General features: G+C 48.5%; 1 protein-coding gene across 1 annotated transcript in view; it reads right to left on the minus strand.

Annotated features, from left to right (window-relative positions):
• BDH1 (3-hydroxybutyrate dehydrogenase 1) overlaps positions 1–12,335 on the minus strand; it is a 21,129-nt gene continuing 8,794 nt past the window's right edge. Inside the window, exons 5-7 of the mRNA XM_054074912.1 lie at positions 9,481–9,622; positions 7,067–7,219; positions 1–6,117 (exon numbers count right to left, since the gene is read on the minus strand). Coding sequence (XP_053930887.1) covers positions 5,648–6,117; positions 7,067–7,219; positions 9,481–9,622 — 765 coding nt within the window. The 3' untranslated portion in view covers positions 1–5,647. The remainder of the gene's footprint in view (positions 6,118–7,066; positions 7,220–9,480; positions 9,623–12,335) is intronic.

Below are 12,335 nucleotides of genomic sequence, written 5' to 3' on the forward strand. Positions count from 1 at the left end.
CAGTTTTGTGACAACAGATACACCCTTTTCACCATGTTGAGGATCGGGTACTAGAAAGGTTTTCCATAATACCTCCAAGATTGCACGATAGGGGAAGCAGTGAACACTCACTCTGTGTTCACAGGTACAACAGAAACTGTTTTCTGCACAAGCAATGCCCAGCCCTGGGTGGGCTGATTCACCGGCAGCATTCTGACTACAAAGGCCTGAAAAACTGGCTGGAAGTCGCTGTGGCAACATGTTATCTCACAAGATTTACGATCCATCCTGCTCCAGGCGAAGTCAGAAATAACACCATAGCCATCACTCCGGATATTACTGCATTTTTTTACTCTACTGCTCTGACATTCACAGCTGAGAGAGAAATGAAGACGGTGACATTTACACTTTTACCCCCAGCTCTGACAAGGAGCTTTCTGGGGGTTTGGTGTGTGGGGATTCGGGGACGGGGAGTGCAGGCTCTTGTTAATTCCCAACTTGCAATTCTGTCTGGAAAATAAAGTAAGCTTGTGCGCATGGATGAATACCTGTGCAAGCCCAGGAGTGGAATTTCAGTATCCTATGTCCTCTTTCCCCTTGGGAGAGACATGACCCCTCATTAGTGCCTGGCCCTGCACGCTTATGGAGAGGTTAGCAGTGATGGGAGCCAACACCCCAGAGACCGGCATGTTGAAGCTTGTCAGAAATGCCAAGGGCTGCAAGTGTCTGGGGTGGCTGCAGTGAGGCTGTGGTTCCCAAAGCACAGCTCTTTGGCACCATAGCCTGATCCCAACCGGTTTGCAGGTGGGATGACCTGCTTCCTGCATGCCTGTGAAACCAGAGCACCCCCATTTTGGGAGAGTTCTGTTTCCGCAGGACTCGTGGGAGGTGAGGACAGGTCCCCCAAGCTTTTCTACTAAAGATGTCCCACATCACACAAATAATTACACAATCTAGTGCAGGGGAAGGGAAGGGAGAGGATGACAGGAGGAACCTGCAGACAGGTCTGGTCTCCCTTCTAGTTCATTGTGGTGGCAGAGCCCCAGAAAGAGTGAGAGATGCATTTGTGACTGGGGACAGATGCTGACGAAAAGCCATCTTCAAATAACCATACTCAGTAGCAAACAAAACACTGTGTTAGCAAAAACTCTTTTAACATTGCAACCTACATTTCCTCAACCCTACGCTTTCCGCAGACCACTGTGAGCTGCCTTCTGGCTATGGAGTCAGAGCAGTCAGACTGGCCATTTTGCAGGCAGTCCTGAAGTCCTGGGGCCCTTGGAAGGTAGAAGGGTGGTAGATGACTCCCTCTGCCTGGCCCTTGCTGGCTGCAGGGGAGCTGCAGAATGGCAGCTCTGCCACTGCATGTCCCTCTCTGCGTGGTGGTGGGTGGAAGTCTCCAGTAACACAGACCAAGCTGGGACTCCCTGTTTGCCATCACAACCCTCACTGCTCTGCTGGCAGCTTGTGGTGGTGAGCCTGCTCCAGGCAGTCAGTCTGTCCAGCTGACAGAGTGCGGTACCCAAGCTGACTGACAAAATTTGGGCACAACCACAGCATCCCTTTCACCACCACCCAGTGAGGGCTGCAATGGCCAGGTGACAGCTGGTGATGAGCAGGGGGTGGCACTGCCATCTATGTGACCCGTGCATAGGCTGCTCCTGGTCCTGGCATCTCCCACTTCTTGCACTCATGTACCGTAAGGAAGAACCCACTGCTCGGTGCTTTGGTGGTACCAGGCCAGCACTTACATCCAGCACAGGGAAGCACCACTTTAAGTCTGCAGCACCCTAAGGCTGCACAGCAAGCCCCACATCACTGTTGGGAAAGAAGGAAGAGAAACCAGTGCTGTGCTCCTGAGTGTTACCTCCCCAAGGAGGCATCACCAGATCGTGTGTGAGTTGTGCTTAGGATTCCCTTCTTGTTTGCTGGGAAGATGTTTTCTTTTCGAAGCTATAGTCTACTAAGTGCCAGCAGCTGCACATATGCTTTGCTGCAAGGCTCCTTGTCTTCAGTCCAATCTCAGTACAAACAGGGTTTGACTTTGTAGCTCAGCAACTAAGCCACTCCAATACTGAGTATCTCTTTAATTGTTATATTTAATCCAAATGGGTGAGAAGCCCCATGCTCAGCTATTTAACACTGCATGGACAGGAGTGGTCCTTTCCTCTTTTCTGAGCAGTTCTGTTTCCGAATTGCCAGGCCAGGACCGCAAGACTCAGCCAGACTCACAGGGCTGAGATGTGAGAGGGAGCCTGGGCCAGACCTCTGCCAGGACATGGGAGCGGAGGCATGGGCTTGGGACCACCTGTCCCAAAGCTGTGCGAGTTCCTGGCTGACAAATGAATTCATTTACCCAGGAAACCCCTGCACACTTCACACAGACAATACGGCAATAAAGGGTTACTCAATGCTGGTCTCAAATGCAGCATTCACCACCCGCCTCACTAGGAGCAAAAAGTTCTGAAGTGGGTAGGACTTGACTTCCTCATTAAGGCTGAGAACAAGATGTAGCAGATGTAGTTAAAATTACCCCAGCTCTGAGGCCTCCCACCACACCAAAGGAGTTATTTTTAACTTCAGGTTGCCCAACGGATGCTGCCTGGTGAGATCTGTTTTGTCATTGCCAACAATCTCTGCCTGTCAGGAAATTTGGGAAGAGAGCCCTCTCTTCCAGCCCACTGGGATCAGACTAGACCCCAGGGGTGGGTACCCCTGTGAACTGACTCCACAGCTCCCACTGAGGCAGCTCTGGGAGCGCAGAGGGCCAACTCCTTTTTGCTATGCTTTGTTCTTTTTAGTTTTCAAATAAACTTTGTGGGTTGAAGCTATTCCAGGAGCTGCAGTGGCACTGTGCAGGCAGGACCTGGAGTGCACTGAGTGGCAAGCACAGTCATGCAAACCCAGAGGGGATTAGCTTTTAATGCGCTTCTCAGGGTAAACCCTGAAATCGTGGGATTGCCAAGATCCCAGCATGAAAACTAGCCGGCTTCCTGACCTCCTGACCACAGATCAGCTACCAAACTCTCCTGCTGTAAGGAAAACTTGCACAGAAACCTAGGAACAGCCGTGATGCACAGGAGCACCCTAGCCATTGCCTCCCCACTGTACACAGCCACACAGTTCCCTACAAATCACACTGGAGAGTAGCAGCACCGTTGCACCTCCTCCAGCCCTGACACGGTGGCACAGCTTCAGAGCTCCGTGGGTACTTCATGGAGAAGAGTTCAGACGACTCTAGAAGAGATGCAGTGTAGACATGAATACAGTTATCACTGTTTGGCTTTAGCTTTCTGGCTGGGAATGAATGTGGTACAGTTAAACGTCTGTTACGTTCGCTCTCAGGGGTCTCTGAGCTAGACTGAGATAACTCAGCTGCGCATTCAGTCTTTTCCATATCTAATTTCACTGACATCTGTATTAAGCCCCAGCAGTGTAAAACTGGGAGCTGGCATCCCAAGCAGAATTACATGATTTTTTGTGTTAGCACCTTAGGGCTACATTTTCAGACTACAAGAATTTTTCTTGTAAAGGCTCTTTCTGCTCAGTCACCTGCAGCAAACATTGTTACCCAGGTGTTTTGCTCTGCTTTGTGCGTTAGTCCCTGTGTGTTAGTCCCTGTGCCTGCTGGGTCTCTTGTGGTTCATACGCTTGTGTTTTGTTCCAAAGAGAACTCTGCACGCTGGAAGATGAGGCAACACACCCTGCACCACAAGATGCAGCCACCACCGCTAGGACTCTGGAGAAGCTCACAAAGATCTGGAGGCTGACAAGTCTCTCCAGGGTTTTCTTTGGGGTCTGTCAGTGACTTGTAATCGCCGCCACCTCCCCCGCCTCTTCAGAGCTCAGTTTCTCTTCCTGCTCCCTAGGAATAATCCATAATAATCTTTTGTAATCTGAGGGAGTCCAGTACAGATGCCAGCTTTAGAGCTATGAACACTGTGCAGGGGTTAGGTGTATTTGTCACAAGATGCAGGATACATCTGGTACTCGTGTAGAACTCCTGCACTATCCAATATGGACATGTAAGACCCAAGACTGCAATCAGCCTCTGAATGCAGCCCCATGTAACAGGCATGAACCTCAACAAATTGGTGGGCTTGGGCGAGGCTGTGAGCAACCGGATCCAGTGGGAGGTGTCCCTGCCCATGGCAATGGGGTAGAACTGGATGACCTTCAAGGTCCCTTCCAACTCAAATCATTGTATGATTCTACGAAATTAAAAAATACCACTAAAGAATATGAACTTTTCACCTTAAATATTTTAAAAAACAAAGAGAGGGAGCCTCTGAAGTTTGTTACCACTCCTGCATATGTTCATTAAGCCAAAGGAGTTTGATCACATCACAGTATGTTATTACAGCACATGAGATCCCGTCTTTTTAACTTCACTAACAATGGCTATTTCAATTACTTTTTAGTTTTGCCTTTCAAGCTTAAAAAAAATTAACTCTTTCCAAATTCCCTATGAAAAGCTCTTTTACATTTTTTTCTTTTCTTTTCTTACAGTACAAATCAAATGTTTTTCAGACATGTAAACAACCATCTCAGAAATGAAACTGCTCTTAATGCTATTGTTACAGACATTCTGTTAGATTTATGTCATGTTAGATGTATTTCAGCTCAGTGATTCCTTCGCTGAAAGTTATTATTGCCATTGCCTGCACTGCAAAGGTGCCTGGAGGCCCCGGTCAGGGTTACGGCCCTTCTGTGCCAGGTGCTGTACAAATATTTCACTGTAACTCTGAGGTCCCTGTTAAGAATGGCATTCACTGATGTGACTTTAACCCTCTCTGCTTCCCTCTTCTCAGCAGTGATCCTCACAAATTACAGGAGCTGGAGTGAAACTCTTCTCCAAACTAAATCTGGAGTCAATATTCAGTTACTGTTGAAGAGAAGAGAAATGCTAATGCTACTACAGGCAAATCCTGACACCTGCAGTCCTGTGCACAAAGCTGCTCACACTCATGGGAATGCTTGTAGGAGTAAGAAACTCTTGTGGGAAAGGTCTGCAGGACTGAGTTCCCAGATTGCTGAACTCCTTTGCAAGAAAGAATGCAAGAAAAGCAGACTGGTTCCTTTATTCTAAGGTTTCCTCAGTATAATTCTAAAAAAGAAAGGGACAGGGTTAGTTGCTCAGTTTCAGCATTTTGAGTTCTGATTCCCAAATTAAAGAAGTCTCATTCAGCCTTGGGCTACTATGACCAGGCCCGGAAAAGTCTGTTGGACACTCCGTCATCAGGAGGCAGAGGTTTGCCATTACAGCATGGAGGGCCGCTGTTTTATGGTGTGAAGGCTGCGTCCTAGGCAGGAATTCTGAAGATTGTGTTTCCCCATTGGCATAAATTATTCTGAAAACACTTCAGAGCAATTGCAGTTTAAATAATGACGATGGACGGATATTCAAGGTGAAAAAACCCAAAGGATTATATGAAATAAATAGCAAAGACTCAATGTCCCTGCACAAACATCGTGTATTCCTGCCTAGGAAGCATCCCTTGCAAATTACTGCCCTTTAGGTTATGTCAGATGTTTAAATGAACCTACAGTGCTAAAATACAGTACTCTGAAATGAGGTTAGAAAAATTTAGAAAGGACTAATGGGAGGTGTGTACAACGCTTTCTTTGAAAAAAATTTCCCAGCTGGGTAGCCTGGGAGTGTGAGGCCTCAATAGACATAGAGCCGATCAGAAATGGCAGCAGGCATGTGTGTCATGATCTGCATGCGCAGCCACCAGTAATAATCCATGGGGTGGTAGCGGGTGTAGGGGGCTGTGGAGGTGAGTGCGTGGGCAACGCTTTCGATGACTGGCGAGGTGTCTGTCGAACCGCTGTTGCAGTACGTTTCCATCTTGCTGACCTGCTCATCGAAGTACTTCCTGCCATAGTCTTTGCGCACTATCTCCGGGAGCTCGTCCCACATTTTGTCGGCTATGGCTTTGATCCGCTCGGGGCTGTACAAGTTGGTGGCAGCTATGAAGTTGCCAGGCTCCACAATGCTGACCATCACTCCCTGGGGCTGCATTTCGTACCGCAGGCAGTCGGAGAAGGCTTCCACACCAAACTTGGTGATGCAGTACGGTGAGCGGGCAGGACTGCCCATCCGACCCATCATGCTACTGATGTTCACCACGCGACCTAGGTAGAGGCCAGGCAAAGCACAGCTGAGCTGCGGTTCCTGATCCAGAGCAGCACCTGACACCCCTCACAACAGATTCCCAAATGTGCATCTACCCGCCCGCTGCACACGCCTGAAGGCTGTCTGGCAGACCTGCTCGTGGCTCTGTCCCACCACTGCTGTCCTATGCAACAGCCTTCAGGCAGGAGAACAACACCACTGCTTGTGCTCCCTGGCTCGTTATACCTGAGGGAACAGGCAAAGCTCAGTGCCTCAGGAAAAACAGGAGGAGCTGGAAAGAGCCTGCCCGGTGGGAAAAAGGATGGCTCAGCAGCACAGGACAACATTCTTAATGTCTGTAGATGTCTCAAAAGCAAAAAACACTCTGATTTAGCTGGGTAGATGGCCCCAGTACAGGAAAGCTTTTGCCTCCTTGTGCCAAGACCCGTGCAAGCTTCCGGGTCTCTGCTCCCTTGCTGTATAAACCCCACTTCCAGTAATTACAAGCTCCTCAGGCAACACAGCACACAGCTGACAACTTTCCTCCAAGAAGCACATCATAGCACACTGCTGCTGCCCACCCTGCCAGCACTGGCACAGTTGGCTTTTGTATAGAGGAGAAGACTGCTCCTGGCACTGGGATTTATGGTGAACCGCAACTTCTGAACAGGTAAATGAAGGCATGATGGATTAGATCTTGCACACAATGTTGCAGGAGAAGGCAGGACAGATAGGAAAAGAGAAACCATAACTGGATTTCAGGATTGCTGCCTCACTATGTGACTCAGAGTGGTTAGGAAAACTGTCACTTTTGTGTATGCTGTAGGTCATGTTCTGTCTGCAAAGGTGTGAAGGTGACCAATGGTGCAGAGAGAAATGTAATAGACCTCCTGACCTCTAACACAGCAGGAGATGGGACAGGATAAGGGACCTGCTCCAAGAAGTGCCAGTCGGGAGGAGATCACTCACCCTTTGACCTCCGTATGAGCGGGAGGAAAGCCTTGGTGGTTCGCACAGTTCCCCACAGGTTCACTTCAGCTACCTCCATGTAGGTGTCCATGCTGGTGAACTCAACTTCCCCGAATGTGGAGATCCCAGCATTGTTAACCAGCCCCCAGAGCCCTAGAAGACAAGATCAAGCAGAAAGCTTTTTCTCTGTGAGACTAATAACAGCAGCTTGAGGCCTTGCTCATAGATTATTGAACCACACAACAGAGCTTTTCGTTATAGTTTGTAGTGATGGAAGCCAGACAGAAGAGAGTCCAGAGTGAAATTCAGTCTCCTGAGCAAATATAACCACAGTCAGGATCTGCCTGTACTGCCCAACGCTGAAGTCACAAAGTACCATGAATAAGGGTTCCTGGGAAATTCTGAGCCAGCAAACAGAGAACAGCAGCCTCATCTAAGCTGTTCTCCTTGCCATTCGCTTTTTATCCATCATAGTTTTTTAAAAGAAGCAAAATAAAGTCTCTAAGTGCAAATAATAAGAATAGGAAAGACCTTGTAAAAAACGAGTAACTCTTTCAAAGTAAAATTCCTTGTGTCACCATAAGAATCAGAATATCTGCAATGCTTGTAAGGGGGATGTGGGCATGGGTGGACACGTGTGGGCACTTACGCCATGGGCTCTCCATTTTATTCTGCTGCAACCGAGATGGCAATAACTTAAGCTACCAATTCATTTGGCAGGGAAAACAGAGACTTAAAAGGAATTTGGAATAAAACGAACTCAAGTCATATAATATTCTAATTGCACAGGAAACAGACTGAGAAAGGTCTGGGATGGCTTATCTCTGCTGTTTAGAAAAACTCACTGTTATCTGTTGACTGTGTCCAGATCTGTGTTCTCAGAAGTAGCTCAGAAAAGGCAACTTCATGCTAGCCTATGCTTGAGAATACAGGGCTAAAAACTTAATTTACACACAAATTCCATATATAAATATTAAAGATAAAGAAAAATGAAAGAAAAATATTTATGCAAAATCCGAAATAAAACATTAGTGGTTGTTCTGCTTTTAAACAACTTTCATGTGTTGAAGTGTGAATGTTCTTTAGGGGAAGAATGTAGTTCATCAAAGGGTGGAATGGTTTCAGGAACGCATGAGCAACCAGTATTTTCACAGTACTGAGCAGAATTTGCTGTCATCACCTCAGCAGAATGAGGTTGGCTAAAAAAGTCAGTTACAGTTACCCCTGAACTCTGAAATCTGTACTATATAGTGATATCTCTAGTGGCATTCATGACACTCAGCTGGCTTCATAGGAAATCCTTTGCAACACCTCTCCATTTCTTTTGCAAAAGTTTCAGGGAGACATTTCCATTGTTAATGCTCAACCTCTGGGCACTGGCCAGGTTTTACAACATAAACGAAGTCACAATAAACATCAGGGCACAGGAGTAAAGCACTAATCCCAAGGCCTTGAACACCACCCTGATTTCTGCTAATGTCCCTATAGGAGCTAGGGGAGAAGCAGTTTTCTTTGTAGATGCTGCCTTAGAATCATAGAATCACTAAGTTGGAAAAGACCTTTGAGATCATCAAGCCCAACCGTACCTGTCCACTACTTAATCATCTCCCTAAGCACTTCATCTCCTCGTCTTTTAAACACCTGCAGGGATGGTGACTCAACCACCTGCCTGGGCAGCCTCTGTCAGTGCCCAATAACCCTTTAGCAGAAGAAATTTTTCCTAATACCCAATCTGAAACTCCGCTGGTGCAGCTTGAGGCCATTCCCTCTTGTCCCACCACCTATCACTTGTGCGAACAGATCAATACCCACCTCACTACAACCTCCTTTCAGGCAGCTGTAGACAGTGATAATGTCTCCCCTCAGCCTCCTCTTCTCAAGGCTAAACAAACCCAGTTCTCTCAGCCGCTTCTCACAAGACTCGTTCTCCAGCCCCTTCACCAGCTTCGTCGCTCTTCTCTGGACACGCTCCAGGACCAAAATGTCTTTCTTACAGTGAGGGGCCCAAAACTGAACACAGTATTTGAGATGCAGCTTCACCAATGCTGAGTACAGGGGCAGAATCACTTCCCTGGTCCTACTGGCCACGCTGTTTCTGATACAAGCCAAGATGCTATCGGCCTTCCTGGCTGTTGACCAACACCCCCAGGTCCTTCTCTGCCAGGCAGCTTTCCAGCCACTCTTCCCCAAACCCATAGCGCTGCATGGGGTTGTTGTGTCATAAGCGGGAATATGCTTTCTGACACAGCACAACGCTGAAACAGGCCATCTGCTCAGCACTGCTGCTCCTCAAAGCTTTGTGCCTTTCAATCGTATATGCTCAGCTCTTGAAACATGCCTTGAAAATGCTCTCAGAGCCCAGCTGGGGGAGCTCCTGCCACTGTGTGACCTCGACGCCCCCGGCATCCACCTACCTTTCTCTGAGTCCTCCAGGCTGCTATTCACGTGCTCTACTGCTCGGTCCACTTCTTTGCTGTCACAGACGTTCAGCTGGATAGTTCTCATTCGATCACTGTTCATGCTGTCCAGATCCTTGGAGCCACCCACTCCCTTGTCCTAGAGGGGAAGAAAGTGCTGGTTTGAATCTGGCCTAAGAGCTGTGAGTAGTATCAAACGCATGGCAGTCATCAAATCAAGTAAAAAAGTGCACAGGGCAGTCACAGAATAATCAGGACAATAAGGAAGGGGAACAGACAGGGCTGCTCCTATAGAACAAACACCATTGCTCGAGCATCTCCCTCTGACCATGAGCCCTGCCACTGAGTCCGCTGCTTCAACCACCAAGAAAGCAGCCAGAGCTGGATCTGCCCCAGCAAGGCAACTCCTGCCCAGTACAAGCTCCAGAGATCAAGCACTGCTGCAGTGTGGCAATGTGCTGCCATCCTCATTTTGGCTTGTACACACAGCACAGCAAATAGCTTGGTGGGGGTATGGTATAAAATAGCTGGTGAGTGGCTGCACATGTACGTTGCATGTGCTTCTCAGTCACGTTGCCAGATCTGGGAGCGACAGTCCTAGAAGATGGACTGCCTGCCCACTGCTCTCTCCCTTCAGCTATCTATGCATACAGCTCCCACTGCCTGGAAACCTACCTACTGACACCAACAGACTGCAGAGTCTGATCATCAAGCGCCTGGACAGCTTGCCTGTTAGCAACTCCCCCCAGCATCTTTTCCAGCAGCTTGCTCTCTTCTCTGCCTCTCCCCACGAGCTTTTTCTCATTTCCACTTCCCATGTCCGCTTCTTTTTTCTCAGCTCAGAAGAGCAGATTCCCCCAGAATACACATACCCACTCCCAGCCCAACCAGCTCACTACAGCCGGGCTCTGAGATGCCTTCCACAGGGGCCAGATGCTGCCAGCAATGAGGCTGTCAAACTGAGAGTATGTCCTTTTGCAGCAGTGAAGTCTGGCTATAGTGCTTCCAGGACAGATATGGGATATTAATATCACTTGAGACTATCCTTGAGTCACTCCCATGGTTATAAGCTACTGGACTGTGCTGGCTACTCCAGGGTACTTTTTGTAGAGGATGGTGAAGTCTAGCTCTGAAAACAGTCACTTTTTGGGAAAACTTCTCTGTCTTCACTGTAAGAAGCACCCTATGTCTCCTCAATATCATCCCTCATTAGACGTCTTTTCGTCCTCATTATCAGCCTAGCTATGGAGTGTGTCCCACAGGATTATCTGACGGCCACTCAGCCGTTCTTCCCCCACCACTGAACCCCCCAGTTCCACTCAGTGTCTCAGCACCAGCAGTCGGAGTGCTCTTCGTTCCTGACTGATGAGGCTTTTTTGGATAGCTTTTTTCCTCTAACCTGGAATGGGCCAGATCTTCACAGCAGGGCTGGTTTTTTGTCTTCCAAATGACATTACATTGTTCTAAACACCTCCAACCACAGGTACTCCCTGTCAGAATCCTCCAGCAGTCAGCTGCCAGTGAGATGGTGCTCATCTCTGCAGCCTGAATCCCAAGCAAGAATTCCCTTCAGACACCACGTTTTATATACCACACGAGGTGGCCTCACATCCCCCTGTCTCTCTGCCACCTGCCTTTGAAAAAACCTTCTCCTGGCTGCTCTCATCCTTGGGCTTATCCACTGTGCTCAGACAGTTCAGTAACTTAAGTACCTGATGTCTCCTCTGTCTTTTTCTCCACCCTTCCTTATTCCACTGCAGACTAATACCCATTAGTGTCTGTCCTTAGGAGAAAGCATCTACTGCACTCTCTTCACACGGAAGCACATTGCATACAAAATGGAGCAGTCAGCTCCATACACAGCTTAGCAGGTTATTTTTCCACATTGATTGAAATCAGGGTTTTGTGCTAAGTTTGTTGCTCACTCAAAAGCACTGTGGTGCCCAAGCCACTCTGCACAGCAAAACCTTGAAAAGCACACAAGTGGCACTGTGGGAATGCCGACAGGGAATCAGCAAATGTAATCATGCAAGTCCACTGGAAATAGCAGATATGACTAAAGGGAAGAGGAAGAACAATAAAGCCAAGGCTTTTCTTCCCCTGATCAGAGGTCTGCGAGGTGCTACAAAATCTCTGGGCCATAACAACACACCAGCCTCAGAGGCCTCATAAGCTCTGCTGGGACCTTCACACCATCCTCTTCTTCCTCCCTTACAGGGTTGGCTCAGCAAGCCAATGTCCATCCTGCCTTACCACCAACACACCGCTGGGGGCTCAGACACGGACCCTTGGAGCTGTGACGCTGGCCAAGAGTTGGACTCTGGGTATTAACCCAGACCCATAAGGCCATTCCCTCAGCTCTTCAGAAAGGATAGATGGGCAGTGTCTAAGTCAGGCACACTGTAATTTTGTCATGCTCTCCTGTCATGGGATGCAGCCTATCGACAACCCTTAGCCCTACAGGCAGCAGCAGAGCTACCTTCTCATGCTACACCAAGAGACCAGTACATCTCTGCTGTCAGCCCCACGGTCCGCTGTCCACTGTCCCCACAGCAAGAGGGCCCAGCTCTTGCATACTGAAAAAGCATGTCTCTGCCTCACCTTCCTCTTCCACGGTCACCCCTTGGGGGCCAATGGCTTCAGCTTGTTATCTTTATCAGTGTGCTCCTGAAGTGGTAACACCCTGTGGCTCTCAGCACTGTTGCTCAGCCTTACAATAACTGGCCTGCACGCTGGCTTGCTCAGATGTCTACCTTCTCATCCTCCTGCAAGCCTCAAGAGGCCTGAGTACACAAAGCAAAGCAAACAGGGGGTCTACCACGCTCCTGACAGCCGTGACAAACATCGCATAT

Source organism: Cuculus canorus, chromosome 9 (assembly GCF_017976375.1).
Source record: "Cuculus canorus isolate bCucCan1 chromosome 9, bCucCan1.pri, whole genome shotgun sequence".
Classification (NCBI taxonomy): domain Eukaryota; kingdom Metazoa; phylum Chordata; class Aves; order Cuculiformes; family Cuculidae; genus Cuculus; species Cuculus canorus.